Raw genomic sequence first — 14,672 nt, 5'->3', positions numbered from 1 at the left:
TGCCTTTCATTTATTGCACTGTACCTGGCATTCCCACTCCATTGCGACTCATTGGCAACCTTTGAGCCTTTCACCTTTTCTGTAGAGTCTGTTAGAGTATGTTTATAAAATGTATGTTCCCTGGGGACATTATGCATTGATAACCCCTAGTGGATACTTGCTAAACAGTGTGACGAGTCGGCTGCCCCTCCCCTTGATTGTCATCATCACCCTGTCCTTTATTTGCTTCACCAGGCTCCCAATGGGAGTGGGTGTTTGTGAGAGGAGGGTCGTGGTATTGGACAGGTCTGGCGGCGTGTGACGAGGCACACCTAAAGTGGATTGAGCCTCGTCACTGCCGCAGTTAAATGCCGAGTGCACCTCTCCTCAAGAGACCGGTCTCTTCCCCCATGCATGCACGCTGGTGTCCTCGTGGGTACAGGAAGGGTGCATGAGGGACTCGCCACACCGTCAGAGAAGCAAGCTGTCGTAGTTGTCGAGGGGCCCCTCGGCATGGATGCACTGACTCGCAGCTGGCCTCGGGGGCTTTGCAAGTATGCCTTTCCCCCAGTGATCCTTCTCGCGCAAGGTCAGGGAGGATGAGGAACAGGTTCTGTTTGTTGTGTCATACTGGCCCACCTGGGCCTGGTTTTCAGAACTCGCACTTCTCGTGACAGCCCCTCCCTGGCCATACCTCTGAGGAAGGACCTCCTCTCTCAGGGGTACGGCACTCTCTGGCACCCGCATCCTGAAATGTGAAACCTCCACCTTCGACTCCTGGATGGGACTCGGGCAGACATTTGAAATCAAGAGATAATTGTGTTTTTGGTCACTTTTTGCATGTCTGAAAGAGGTTAAAAGCCAGTTGGCTCCCAATTGGAATTTTAGACCAGGGAAAAACAAGCTGTTGTGATTTTTAGGCCAGCCACAGAATATGTAGATATTGTTCAGATTTAGATCGACTGTTTAGTGATACTACATCTTAAGCTTTTTAAATTCACAAGCCAAGTCACAGAAGCCACATTCAAATTACAAATAATGCCTAGGTCTACAATTGCATATTGGGCAATTTTTATTATAATGTGTAGCATCACCATGGTCTGTAGCATCACCATGGTCTGTAGCATACGTGTAGCTACATCATTCATAATCATGAGCATGCATGATCGGAGTAAATGCAGTTGTTGAGTGGCATCAGGCATACAATGTTGTATCTTTTGAGGATTACAGTTGTGTTGTAAAATGATTGTGTGGGAAAGCTTTTTTTTTTTATCATATATCATCCAATTATGCTATTTTAGCTTATGAGCTGGTTATTCATTTATAACTAGGATTGTCAGAGCAAGTGAGAGGCAGGTTGCATCAGCTGTGGGTTAGTTGTGACGTGTACCCTACTGTTATAACATTAACTATTATATTAGCATAATTACGCTTATGAATGTAAATATTTAACAAAAACATTAAGGCTGGAATAAAACACTGTGTCTGACAGATTTCAGTAACACTAGTTTACATTTTAAAAGAACAGTTTGTGAATCATTTACACTATCTGACACAGGTGCGTTTAAAATTGAACTGGATGTTAAGTGCTGGGCATCCGGCCAGAGGAGAACTGGCCCCAACAGAGTCTGGGTTCTCCCAAGGTTTCTTTTTCTCCATTCTGTATGGATGGAGTTTTGGTTCCTTGCCGCTGTCGCTTCTGGCTTGCTTTGTTGGGGACACTTAACTTCTAGCGATTATCGTCAAATTGATTACAGAAACGTCTATGCATTTACTAACAAATTGTTCAATCTCGTCATTATACATTCATATTATTGTATTCTTCTACTTTATTCTGTTCAGTGCTTTGATACAACCTGTGTTGTTAAAAGTGCTATATAAATAAAAATGATTGATTGATTGATTATTTATTGTGATCCATGGTGGGCCTAACTTCATAACCAAATAAGTAATCTTGGGGTTGTTCTTAACCTCGAATTGAGATTCGGCAAGCAGGTCAGTGCTGTGGTTAAGAGCAGATTTTTTTTTTCTTGTTGTTGTTAGACTGGCTAGTTTTACTTTGCATATCTCCTCTGTGTATCTTTTACACATAAGAGTAGCTGGTGAGGTATGTGCATCTCTGGGTTCTTCTCCACTTTGGAGAACACTGGTTCTTTGCTTGTAGCTACAAAGTTAGTTCCGCAGCCTGATGGGAATTGTTTCACAGGCCCTCTAATGGCTAAGAATCTCTGAATTGCTTTTATACAGCTGTGCCAAGGGATTCAGTTATCGCTAACCCTATGTTTTCACATCAGTTTATCAGGTTCAACAAAATTACATGTTTAGGTCCCTAAAGCGTTACCTTTTCTCACCATTTTTATTGTTTTATTGTTATTGCATAAAGTATTGAATGCATAAAACAACTTAATTTATTAAATTTATTTAATAATTTATTTATTAAGTAGTCTTATGATTTTTTTTCCATGAGAAATTCTGTGTTGTGTATTAATTCTAATATCCTCCAATGGGATGGAATCAAAGTCTGAAGCTAAAAAAAAAAAAATCAGAGTCTGTGACCATTATACACCAACCGATTTTCTGTTTAAACTGTGGGCTTCAATCTGCAGTCTGGCTCTGAATTTCCTCAATTAGTGTCAACTTGTTCAGACTTAAAAATCAGGGCAAAAACCGAGTAGTGTATTCCAGGCTTAAATTATAAAGGGATTAAGCCTTTGCTGTGTCTTGCCATGTGACAAATGCATTTCAACAATCGCTGTGAACACTATTAATGTTTGTCAAACAAAATCTGTTTTCATTTTTTTTAATTTTTTTCTTAATTTTATTATTAAATTTCTCTTTAAAAATATTTTTATTGGTCGAATGTACAATGAACATTCTCTTGTAATTACATTTTTTAACACACACATACAAAATATAAAGATAGATATACCATAGAAACAATATTAACAGTAAAAAACAATAAGTATCTCTTGCCCTACCCCACCAACCCCAAGTGCTATTTAGTGGTAAATGCAGGTACTGACGGGATATATAAGACCTCAATCACACTTTTGTAAGAAGAAAAAAAATAAAGGGAGACCAAATTTTCTCGAACAACAAAATCTTGTCCTGTAGGATATACCGGATTCTCTCCAGGTGTAGTGTACCTGTCAGCTCTGCCAGCCATAATTTAACAGTAGGAACTTATTTTTTTTTCCAAAACAAAAGGATACGTTTTTTAGCAGAAATTAGACCATATGCAACAAACTGTTGTTGTACTCGTGTGAGTTGGAAAAATACTTCGGAAACACCAAATATAATTAATATTGGGTCACGCGTCAATAGAAATGTTTAATGTCTCTGAAAAGACTTGAAATATTTTGCACCAATTCTGTAATTTGGAACATAAAACAAAACTATGAGACAGGTTGGAGATTAAACTGTTACATTTATCACACAGTGGAGACACGTCCGGAAATATCTGATGCAGTTTAGACTTGGAGTAATGAAGCCTATGGAGCACCTTAAATTGAATGAGACAATGTCTTGCATTGATAGAACATCCGTGGACCACTTTAAGACTTTCTTCCCAAATTTCATTTGGAATTTCTTGTCCAAGTTCTTCTTCCTATGCATGTTTAATATTCTCCATAGGAGGCTGTTTAAGCTGTTCTAAACCCCTGTAAATCTAAGAAATTGAACTACCATTTCTAATAATATTTCCCAGAAATGTGTCTAAACACATGGGTGTTGCTGTAACATAATTAGGGATGTTAGACTTCACAAAGTCTCTTATTTGGAGGTACCTGAAGAAATTATTAGATGGAATATTATAATGCTCGGACAGCTGTTGAAAGGAGGCAAATTTACCATTGAAATATAAGTCCCCTATACTTTGTAACCCAGCATTTTCCAAACTTCAAATGTACTGTCTAGAAGCGAAGGACAGAAAGAGGGGTTAGCTGCAATAGATAGCAAAAATGATATTTGGGTGAAATCAAAATGTGTTTTTAACTGCTTCCAAATTCTTCCAAGTTATGTATAACAGGATTATGATTGTAGAGTGAACTTGAAATGCTTTTAGGTGATAAAAGTATCGCATTAATAGAATATGGTAGACATTCCTCCTGTTCTAATAACAACCAGTTATCCCTTGTTGAAGAAAAATCTATCCAAGAGATCAAGGCCCTGAGGTTCGCAGCCCAGTAATAGTAGAGAAAATTAGGCAAGGCAAGCCCTCCCTGTGCTCTAGATTTGCATAGGTAGCGCTTAGAAATCCTATGGGCTTTATAATTCCAGACAAAGGGAACCAAAATCTTTAAAAAATGATTTAGGCAGAAAAACAGGAATGTTCTGCACTATATACAAAAATTGGGGAAGAAATATCATCTTAGTTGCATTAACCCACCCACAAGAGAAATGGGAAGTGTTCTCCAGTAGTCAATCATGGACTTAAGTCTGGACAGCAAGGGTTTAATGTTGGCTTTAGCTAAATCGGAAAACTGGTCACTTCAATTCCCAAGTATGTAAATTGTTTCAGAGATATCTTAAAAGGCAAATGTTCGAGCCAGGAGGAGTCCTTAATCGAGACTGGCATCAACACACTTTTGTCCCAATTAACTTTGTATCCTGCAAATGTACCATAATGGTTCAGCAAATTAAGGATATTTGGAATGCTATTTTTCGGTTCAGTAATAAACAAAATCACGTCATCTGCAAATAAAGCCAGTTTACTATCAGTCTTGGAAGTTTTATGCCCTTTAATCCCAGTGTGTGTCCTAATGGCCTGAGCTAATGGCTCAATTGCTAAAGTAAACAACATCGGTGACAGTGGGCATCCCTGTCTTGTACCTCTAATGCAAATCAAAATACGGAGACATAGTTTGATTTGTGAGAATTCTTGCACACGGCTTGGAGTAAAGCAATTTAATCCATAGAATAAAATTATCCCCAAGATTAAATTTCTTTAACACAGCAAATAGATAAGGCCACTCAATCTGATCGAAGGCCTTCTCAGCATCTAACGACAGAATGGCTAGTTCGTGTTGCAAGCTTCTACAAGAATACATAATGTTAAAGAGACGTCTAAAATTGGAAAAAGAGCTACGTTTTGGTATGAAGCCATTTTGATCTGGATGAACCAGATTACTAATGACTATGCTCAACCTTTGTTCCAGAATTTTTGTCAGGATTTTTTGATCTGAATTTAAAAGTGAACTCAGCTCTTCTGGGTCTCTTCCTTTTTTGGGGATTACAGTAATAATAGCCTCATTTAGAGAGGGCGGCAGAGCCTGATCTATAAATGCTTGTTTGTAAACCCTAGTTAAATAGGGTGACAGTAGTTTATTACAGGTTTTATAAAACTCTTTACAGAATCCATCTGGCCCTGAAGTTTTACCATTTTTTTAGAGAGCTTATAGTATCTGATACTTCCTCAAGAGTAATTTCTGCGCCCAGTTCTTCAATTTGTTCTAGATCTAATGTGGGAAGGTTCTGTTGATCTAAAAACTGAGCCATGGCTCTATAATTCCTTTTGTCGAATATAGCTTTTCATAAAACCATCGAAACCTATTATTTATTTCGTTGGGGGAAGTGAGAAGTCCTCCTGTGCTTGACTTAATTTTATGTATTGCTCGTTGCTATTTTGCGAAGTTGTTGAGCTAAAAGTTTGTGAGGTTTATCACCGAATTCAAAATACTTTTGTTTTACATACTGAAAAGACTTTGAAACTTTTGCACCAAGAATTTGGTTTAACTTATATTTAAGTGCACAGATTTTTTTATATTTTTCAATACATGGATTTTCAGCATTTTCCATATTCAATTTGGAAATTTGCGATTCCAGCACATCTAATTCAGCCCTATTACTTTTCCTCTGAAATGCTTGATAAGAAATAACACTACCTCTCATGTACGCTTTAAATGTATCCCATAACACCCCCATTGAAATGTCTGGCTTGTCATTGAAATGAAAGAAATTTTCTATATCTTGTTTCAAATGGTTAATAAAAGCTCTATTAAGTCAGTAACTGAGGATTAAGCCTCCAAGTTCTATGTGGTTTCTCCAAATTATCTTTTTAAATAGAGAAACTCACTGGGCTGTGGTCAGAAATAATAATATTATGATATTTAGCTGCATAGACTTGGGATAGAAGTTTACCGTCCAGAATGAAGTAATCTATTCGTGTATATATTTTATGAACTTGGGAGTAAAAAGAATAATCTCTAGCCGTCGGATAAAGACTCCTCCACACATCAAACATGTTAGAGTTTGAAATATATGAATTCAAAAATTTACCAGAGTTGGAACTGACTATTTTTGAAGAGAAGGATTTGTCCAAGTACGGATTCAGGACACAATTAAAATCACCTCCTATAATGAGATTTGTATCTGAAATATTTGGAATTCGGTCAAAGACATTTTTAAAAAAATCAGGGTTGTCACAATTTGGTCCATAAACATTAACTAGAGTCTACGGTAGAGAAAATACTTCCCCTATTACAATAACATATCTCCCCTCTCCATCTAAAATAAATGTGTTATGCTTAAATGGAAGACCTTTACGAATTAGTATAGCTTTCCCTCTGGATTTTGCAGAGAGATTGGAGTGATAAATTTGTCCAATCCATTTACATCGCAGTCTCACGTGTTCAGTACGTTTCAAATGAGTCTCTTGAAGAAACATAATATCTGAAGACAGTGATTTTAAATGAGACCCTCTTTTAACAGGTTCATTTAGACCCTTTACATTCCAAGTAGAAAAACTTAAATACATACTTTTGCATTCAGCTTATTAGACATAAAGATGAACTACAACAGAACTAATCATTTGTACCGACAAGTATCTTAAGTACCAATCATGAAAATATTTAGCACTATGCCCTCCCCCCAAACAAGTGCCCAAAAGCGAACCATATAAGAACAGAACAAGTTTAGCTGACACAGGAACAAGTGAACAGCCTAACTTACCACGAAGCAGAAGGCAATAAATGGTTATAATAATAAACAAACCAAAAAGAAGAGCCGACCTCTGCATTTTACTCCGCAGAGACTTCACCACTGTCTATAATCCGCAGAATATGACATTCCAACAAAACGATAGGCTTGGTATCAGTAAATACTGTTGAAATTTTAAATTACTCCGTGCCAAACTGTTCAATTGCAAATTTCCAAGCTTCATTCGCGTCAGTGAATTTCTCTCCTTCACTGAATGTCACCCGCAGCTTTGCTGGATACAGAATGCCGTATTTCACACCGGGCTTATCCCGAAGGAGCTGGCGCACTCTTGCAAAAGCTGCCCGTCTTTTGACCACCGCGGCCGGGTAATCTCTGAAGATCTGAATGGCCCGGTCATTGAAGATTAACTTCTTCATTGTTGACACTTTACGCATGATGTTTTCCATGATGTGGCCATGGTGTATTCGAACGATAAAATGCCGCGGTGGGTCCATGTCCTCCGGACGCGAACGAAGGGCTCGATGCACGCAATCGAGGGCAGGCAAATCATCCAATTCAAGCACCTCCATGAGCAATTTAGACACAAAATCTCTGGCCCCTTGTCCGTGTTCCATTCCTTCTCTGATTCCAGCGATTCTTATATTTTGTCTCTTGGAACGACCTTCCAGATCAATGCATTTCTCTGTTAATTCTGATACTTGCCGTGGCAGACTTGTGACTTCGGCTTGTAGCTTCGTAACCGTGTCTGCCGAGGTTGTAGTGCTCTGTTCCAGCTGTTCTAGAGTCGTACGATGATCGTTTATGGTTCGCTGCATCACATCAAACTTCTTATCGATTTTGTGCTCCAGCCATGAAATCTCGCCCCTCAAACTTTCTTTGATATCCGATTTAACCTTTCCCAGCTCCACTCGAAGTGCTTCAATTGCACGCAGCACGGGATCTTTACTTGCCGTTGAGCTGGCCTCTTCCCCCGTATAGGGAATCCCGATGGAGATTTCTCCCTCAGCAACATCTTTTCTTCCAGGTTTCCATTTTTAACCACGTAAATTGCACCGATGGTAAACAAGAAAGCAACCTAAAAGTTTTTAAGGCACTAAAAACTGTTTGTTATCACGTTTTATAGAATTCTAAGTGAAATTTCGTGAAGCGACAAAACCAACATGTTACTCCATCTTCAACCAGGAAGTCCCTCCTGTTTTCATTATTTTAATGTAAGATAATCCATCTTGTGTATGATTCGGCTATACTATTTATTAGACAAGTTGGGTTATCTTGTTTTTTTATTGTGTTTTGTTTATTTGTTAGTTGACTATACAGCTTGTGAAAACTAAATGTCATTTAAGAATATCAGGTGTCAGGTGTCTCTTGGCTCTGTGGTCTGAAGAGCTGACAACCACTTCCTGTTGTCTTTGATTTGTATTCAGTATAATCACATCAGTTCCAAGAACAGATATCTTTGTGGCCATAGAAAATAACTTTGTTATTGTACTATTAGAGCATTATAGCAAGATCACAAATTGTTAAGGGGACATCATCCATGAGCAGTTACAGAATTAGAAACTTGCGTAGTTGTACACTAACAGAAACCTGGCAAGCATTTTGAAAACATAAGGAACTGATGTCATACATTGATTGGTCTGCATGCAAACAAAGCCAAAACCTAGATATTTAAGGCAATCTAGAAATCCTGGCCCTGGGAATGTAAATGTTTTTTGCACACTTTTTCTGTGTAATTTATTTATTGTTTCAATAACTGTGGAATGTACCGGTTTGATTCATTAAATTTAAATTTTTACTTTTTACAACCATGAGCACACATCGTGAATTCTATACATGTCCTATTTAGTAGGAAAATAATGTCTTTAATTTGTTTTTGTTTTTTAAAACAAAATCTCCTATTCATCCTCGAAATCAAGATCTTTGACACTAACTGCACAGTCTTCATATGGAAAGGCTGCCAACACCACCAGCTGTTTGACATTATCTTGTAAAGCCTTAGATTAGATTTAGCCAGAGATAATTGTGTCCTCTGAAGTAGATCAGTAGCTTCAAAGGCAGTTGGATAGGATCTTAGATCGTCATCCACATAAAAAATCTTTGCTCACAAAGTTGTATGTCAGCTCCATGCACAAACTCCTCCTTTGGCAGCCCAATGAAGTGCTGGGGAGGGTCTATATGTACTTTCATCCTACATTCAACATTGTCAAGATCATTATCATGAAACCATAGGAACCTTAAATAGTCTGTGTTCTTCCTTCACTGTTTCACAGTGAAACATCTGCTTTATATCAACAGTCACAGCAACAGGCTCCTTACTATATTAAATCAGGACACCCAAAGATGCTGAACATTTTTTCTCCTATATATCCTTCCTTCCTCATGCACCGAAAAGGAAACTGAGGTCTTGGTCCTGGCTGGAGGGCAGCAACATGCTCTCCACTGTCACATTCTCTACACTTAACTTCAGAATTGCAAGTATGTGCAGTGTGAGAAGATGATTTGTAGGGTTTGAATTAGCGGTTTAATTATTATCTGGGGAATCGAATCTTAAGGATTTGAATTGATTTGATTATTCAAAATTCACAGAATAAACGTTGACTAATCTTAGCATTGAGTTAATCTAACTAATTCTGTTTGATTTGTGATCGGTAAAATAACAGCAAGGTGGTATTTATTTTATTTTATTTATTTTTTTACTTATTTCGTAATTCTGAGCAAGGTAGCACAAAGATTTACAAGTTTTACTTTACAATACCTAACACATAAGACAACGATGCTTTATTATGAAACACAAGTTAATTGAACTGTTCTATACTAAAACATGACTATTCTACAACCACACAGACACATGTATTCACATGCAAACATACACACATGGTCTAGGTAAGGAATACTGAGTGAGTTAGTCTAGTGTTTTGCTAATGGTTCCTAAGGCCGCAACCTAAAATAATTCACCAAAGCAGAGATTCAGCTTATCGTTAGCTTCTTAAAACTTAAAACTGTTTTGAGTTTTGTTACAGAATGCGGTTGTCACACCTGTAAATAACCAAACTGTGTGTGAACCATATTAAGGAATGAAATAAAGAATGACAACCATATTTTGCTGCTGTGTGAATGTTGCCAGTGTCTTCTCTGTTACAAATAATTTTAATAGAAAAAAAACGGCCTAAAACAACAGCATAACAAAATGTAAATATAGCTTAGAAAAGATTTTAATATTGCTTAGTACTGATGTTTATGACTCTGACTCACTACAGAGTTGTTGTTGTTTTAACCTTTACCCTTAATGCCAACTATGCAGTTCAACTCTTCACCAGAACCAAAGCCCTTTAACAAGACAGTTCTGCAGAGGTGTGTCAGCCAAGACAGCCCCACAACATCCAGAGACCTAGGTGCTTCTTAACAACCTCGGTGACCTCAGCCACAGAGTGATCTGATTTGAATCACTCTTGTGGTGCTTTGATGCTAAAAGTGCTATATCTAGGCTTGACATTGAGTGGCTGAACTAGGTATTACAGTCCAAATTCAAAATATCAGAGATTTTTTTTTTTTTTTTTTTCCACCTGGCCCCTACTACCCAGACTTGACACCCAGGTTGCCAGATTCTTGCTCAGATCCCTTTCATTTGCCAGCTTCCATGACTGAAATTAAATTTATTTTTTCTGCCAACTGGCAACCTGGGATTTCCAAAAAACAATTGGGTAAACTGACAGGGGTGGGTTTCACAAGCCAAAACAGAGGCTGACATTCCGGGCCAGAAAGCACATTTTCAAAGGACAATAACAGACTGTAGCATTGTTTTTCAGATAAACAAGTATGTAATGGAATAAACAACTGTAATGGAAATTTATTTAGATTTACTAACCACATATATACAGCACTGTATTAATTATCTTCACTTAATTTTAATTGAAAAAAAAAAATAAATATATATATATATCCCACTTCAATTTAATCTAATCATCAGTCTAGTCTGAAATCTAGAATACAATGATTGATATAGAGTAAAAGTAATGGAATTTTTATACGTGGCTGCAGAGAAGAAAACAACATCTCTGAGTTGGTCCGAGAATAACAGGACAGCCTTACGTAAGATAGGGTGATGTGTTTTAATTATTTTCATTGGTCAGATGGGAATTTTGTCACCTTGAAATGTATACTTTTGACTATAAAAACTCTGGTCAGTGAGCCTCACCCTTGTCTCTTTGCTCACAGACCCAAACTGTGTGTAAACCAGATCACTTCTCTGCAGAGAAATAAAATCAAGGCAAAGACAATTTTGTTTGGCTCTTCAATCTAAGTCTTCACACTCAGTTTATGACTCTGAAAAAATAAGAATTTCCACAACATAACTTAGTTTGTTTCTTAAATATCTATAAACATTATGATATGTTTATGCTTAAATAGTCAAAATCATACATACAGCACCTTTAAACACTGATCGTTCTGTGCAGTGCTGCTTCAAAGATTTTGGAGAAAATAAATAATCACAATCACAAATAATATTTTCTGTATAAAACTTTATAAAGTTTACATCAGATATATTTCAAGCAGGCATTTATGCTATCTTTTATATCTATATTATAATATAATATAATATGTGTAGATATTGATGTACCAAACATACTACCAAAATACACCATCTGACCCATTTAAAAACATTTAATAATCTTCTGTGTGGGTATTGCACAAATGTGTTGTTAAATGGTAAATGCTGTGCTAGATACGTGCCAGCAGCCTGATGTTGTTGATTCCCTAAAGGGATCCCGTCCCTGAATTTTCGTGGAGACTCTATGAGGCCTGATGTCCATGCTGGGAGATTTATGGTAACGCGTTCAGGTTGTGGCATTTTCCATTGGACCCCAGTCTGTCATCACAACATAACTTTTAGTGACAGACAGACAGGGAACATCTGTTACATATGTACTCTCCCTCGTTCTCTGATGGAGGGATCGAAGATGTTATGTCCCCTTTCCACAACCTCGAACCATCGCTGAAAGCTGGGACTTGGTTCTCAGCTCTTTAGCAAATCTGATGAGTAGTTACACTTGTGACCTACTTATACCCTCATGACGGGGAGGGGCTCAGGATTAGTTGACCACTTGCCAAATTTCATTGGCCTTTTCTCTTAATCAGAGCTAATGAGGGTTTCAAGCAGTCTATCCCAGTCTATCATCACGACATAACTCTTAGTGACTGACAGACAGGGATCCAAGCTTCTATTGCCATTCTAGTCCTCTGACCTGAACCTTACAGAAAATTAATGGGTTGAACTGAAGAGAAGCAGCAACAACATGGAGCTGGGAATCTAAAGGATGTGGAGTGAGTCTGAATGACGAAATGGTCTCTGATCTCTTGTCAGGTGTTCTCTAATCTCATCAGACATTACAGGAGAACATTTAAAGCTGTTAAACTGGCAAATGGAGCTATTGAATAAAGTTGTGGCCAATGTGAATTAGAGAAAAACACCTTTTGTGTAGGAAGTGATGTACGCCTCTTTCAAACCAGGCCTCTTTGCATGAGAAACTATAAATGTCATGCCTTACATTAATTTTTATTGTTAATAATCATTCAATATCATTAAGTTTTAGAATATATCAAAATATCCATACAAAGAAAACTAAAATAGTAAATATTTTAGAATAGAGTTGATCACATTCAAATTGTATTTTAATTGTTTTAAACAAATCATTTCAAATTAAATGTATGCATTTTGGCTGATAAGGTGATTATCTTTTTAGCTATTGTTAGAGGAAACAGATATTAGCCTTTACAGCCTATACTTATTGCAGTGTAAATATCTTCACAACATCAACATTTGTAATTGAGCCTATTCAACCCGGACAATGGACTGTCTGAACTCCAAATCCAGCAGCGTATGCCATAATGTTATATGAGATCTGAATTTTAGTTTAAATATGAATGATTGTGCACCTATAGCCCTCTTTGTTGTCATTAAAATATAGCATGTAACTGGAAAAGTGGTCATGGTCATCCACTGCAAATTGTCTAAATTCATAAAGACTAATTTTGTCTTAACTTCTGCGCAGTGATTTCAGTTATTTCAGTGCTTATTTCCATTAATGTCTGTATAATATTTCATGCAGATGTGTATATGGACAACTTTTAAACGGATTAAAATTGTTGTTTAGTTTATTAATGTTCTCACTTGAGGAAACTTGAGTTTATACACATGAGTATGCAAGTGCACAAGTTTTCCAATCAAGTTTTTATAAATCCCTCTTTTTGCATGGAGTACGCCTCTTTCAAGCCAGGCCTCTTAATAATTTAAATACTTAAATACTACAAAATATAGGCAGACAGTAAATACTGAAAGTAAGTACTGAAAGTAAAATGGAAACTAATGTTCCATTGCTATTGTTTGTGCACCCAGTCCATTTCATAGCTTAAAATATCCTCCTCCATAGCCTATAGGAATATGACACTCCTTTTCCCCACACACAAAAGTGTTTTGTTTTTTTTCCCCACATGCAATAATCACATTTTTCATTATTCATAATGCTGTATTTCTTTACAGTAAATGAGCTGAGCTGGTCTGAGATATTCACCATTGTATCATGAGTCGCATATCTTTAGAAAACACACATGAAATCCACAGTGGGTTTTTTATTGTTTAAATTCAAGCTTATGTGATTTGAACATTCTAATAAGGCATGTTGCAATGATTTTCTTTAATTATGTTGTACGTTACTAGGGACAACATTATTCTCTTTGTTTGCAGCTTGGATAGAGCCCAAATATAGGAGTGTCCTTGACGAGTCATTGTTTCTGACTGCCAGAGATGTAGGATTTAGTGTTATGATTCATTTTCCAGCAGGACCTAAAAGAAAGTTTGGTATTGGATTAGTCCAGGTGTGGTTTTCCACCAGTGCTTTTAATTTATTTTGAAAGGTTGAAGTTAAAAAAATTCAACAGTCCACAAAAATCAAAGCCCACATAGACATTTTCTAAGGTGTGGGCTCTTCCTGAACCAATTGTAACTTTAAAAGACAACTCTCCTTTTGTCCTACTGTTTTTTCCTACCGCATGATTTTTTTCAACATTTTTACTGTTATGACCATCTTACTAAAGAGAGAATTTATTGATTGATTTATTTATTTTTTTATAGCTGTTATCACAGAAATCCTCGACGTCTGCATCTGAACATTAAAAATACGACAGTAGATGTCTCTGAAACATTAAAAGACATCTATACATTATGCACATTCTTTCTTTGGGCATCAACTGACAACATGACATCATCAATAGTTAGTAAAGGAATTACACCATATGAAGACAGTAAGTACTTGAATATTTATGCATTTTTACATTTATGTATCAGTAAAGTCATATTTTGTTTGTCAGTTTGCATGTGCAGGTCTGTCAAGATCTGCGGTAGTTTTTTGTCTTATAAAATGGATTTCATTGTATATGTGTATTTACGTATTTATTTTTTAGCAATCATTGGTCCACCCATTATATTTCTGTCTGGCTGTGGACACTGTCTGAATATTAGCATCTCTCTACCCAGTGAATCAAGGAATGTAGATCAGCTGCATCTGTTTTATAATTCTGTGTCCTTCAATATAAGTTGGAAGAAAGCTGGGCAGAATGAGGTAAGTATCCCTTTGAAAGGAGCCTTTTGTATCTGCTCAAACAAAATAAGATTGGTTTTAACAGAATTGCATATCGTTTTTAACAATTTGACAGTTGTTGCTCTTTTTCACTGAACTTATGAAGTGAATGGGTAAATCTCA

The 14,672-nt window shown here is 36.9% G+C and overlaps 1 protein-coding gene and 1 pseudogene across 1 annotated transcript in view; both read left to right on the top strand.

Moving 5' to 3' along the window:
• LOC122351661 overlaps positions 1 to 14,672 on the top strand; it is a 326,230-nt pseudogene that overhangs the window by 82,490 nt on the left and 229,068 nt on the right.
• crfb1 (cytokine receptor family member b1) overlaps positions 1 to 14,672 on the top strand; it is a 52,466-nt gene that overhangs the window by 834 nt on the left and 36,960 nt on the right. Inside the window, 2 exon segments of the mRNA XM_043248873.1 lie at positions 14,045 to 14,214; positions 14,374 to 14,531. Of these exon segments, the coding sequence (XP_043104808.1) occupies positions 14,045 to 14,214; positions 14,374 to 14,531 (328 nt within the window).

This window comes from Puntigrus tetrazona, chromosome 9 (assembly GCF_018831695.1).
Source record: "Puntigrus tetrazona isolate hp1 chromosome 9, ASM1883169v1, whole genome shotgun sequence".
Lineage (NCBI taxonomy): Eukaryota > Metazoa > Chordata > Actinopteri > Cypriniformes > Cyprinidae > Puntigrus > Puntigrus tetrazona.
This window is presented reverse-complemented; position numbering and strand designations above follow the sequence as displayed.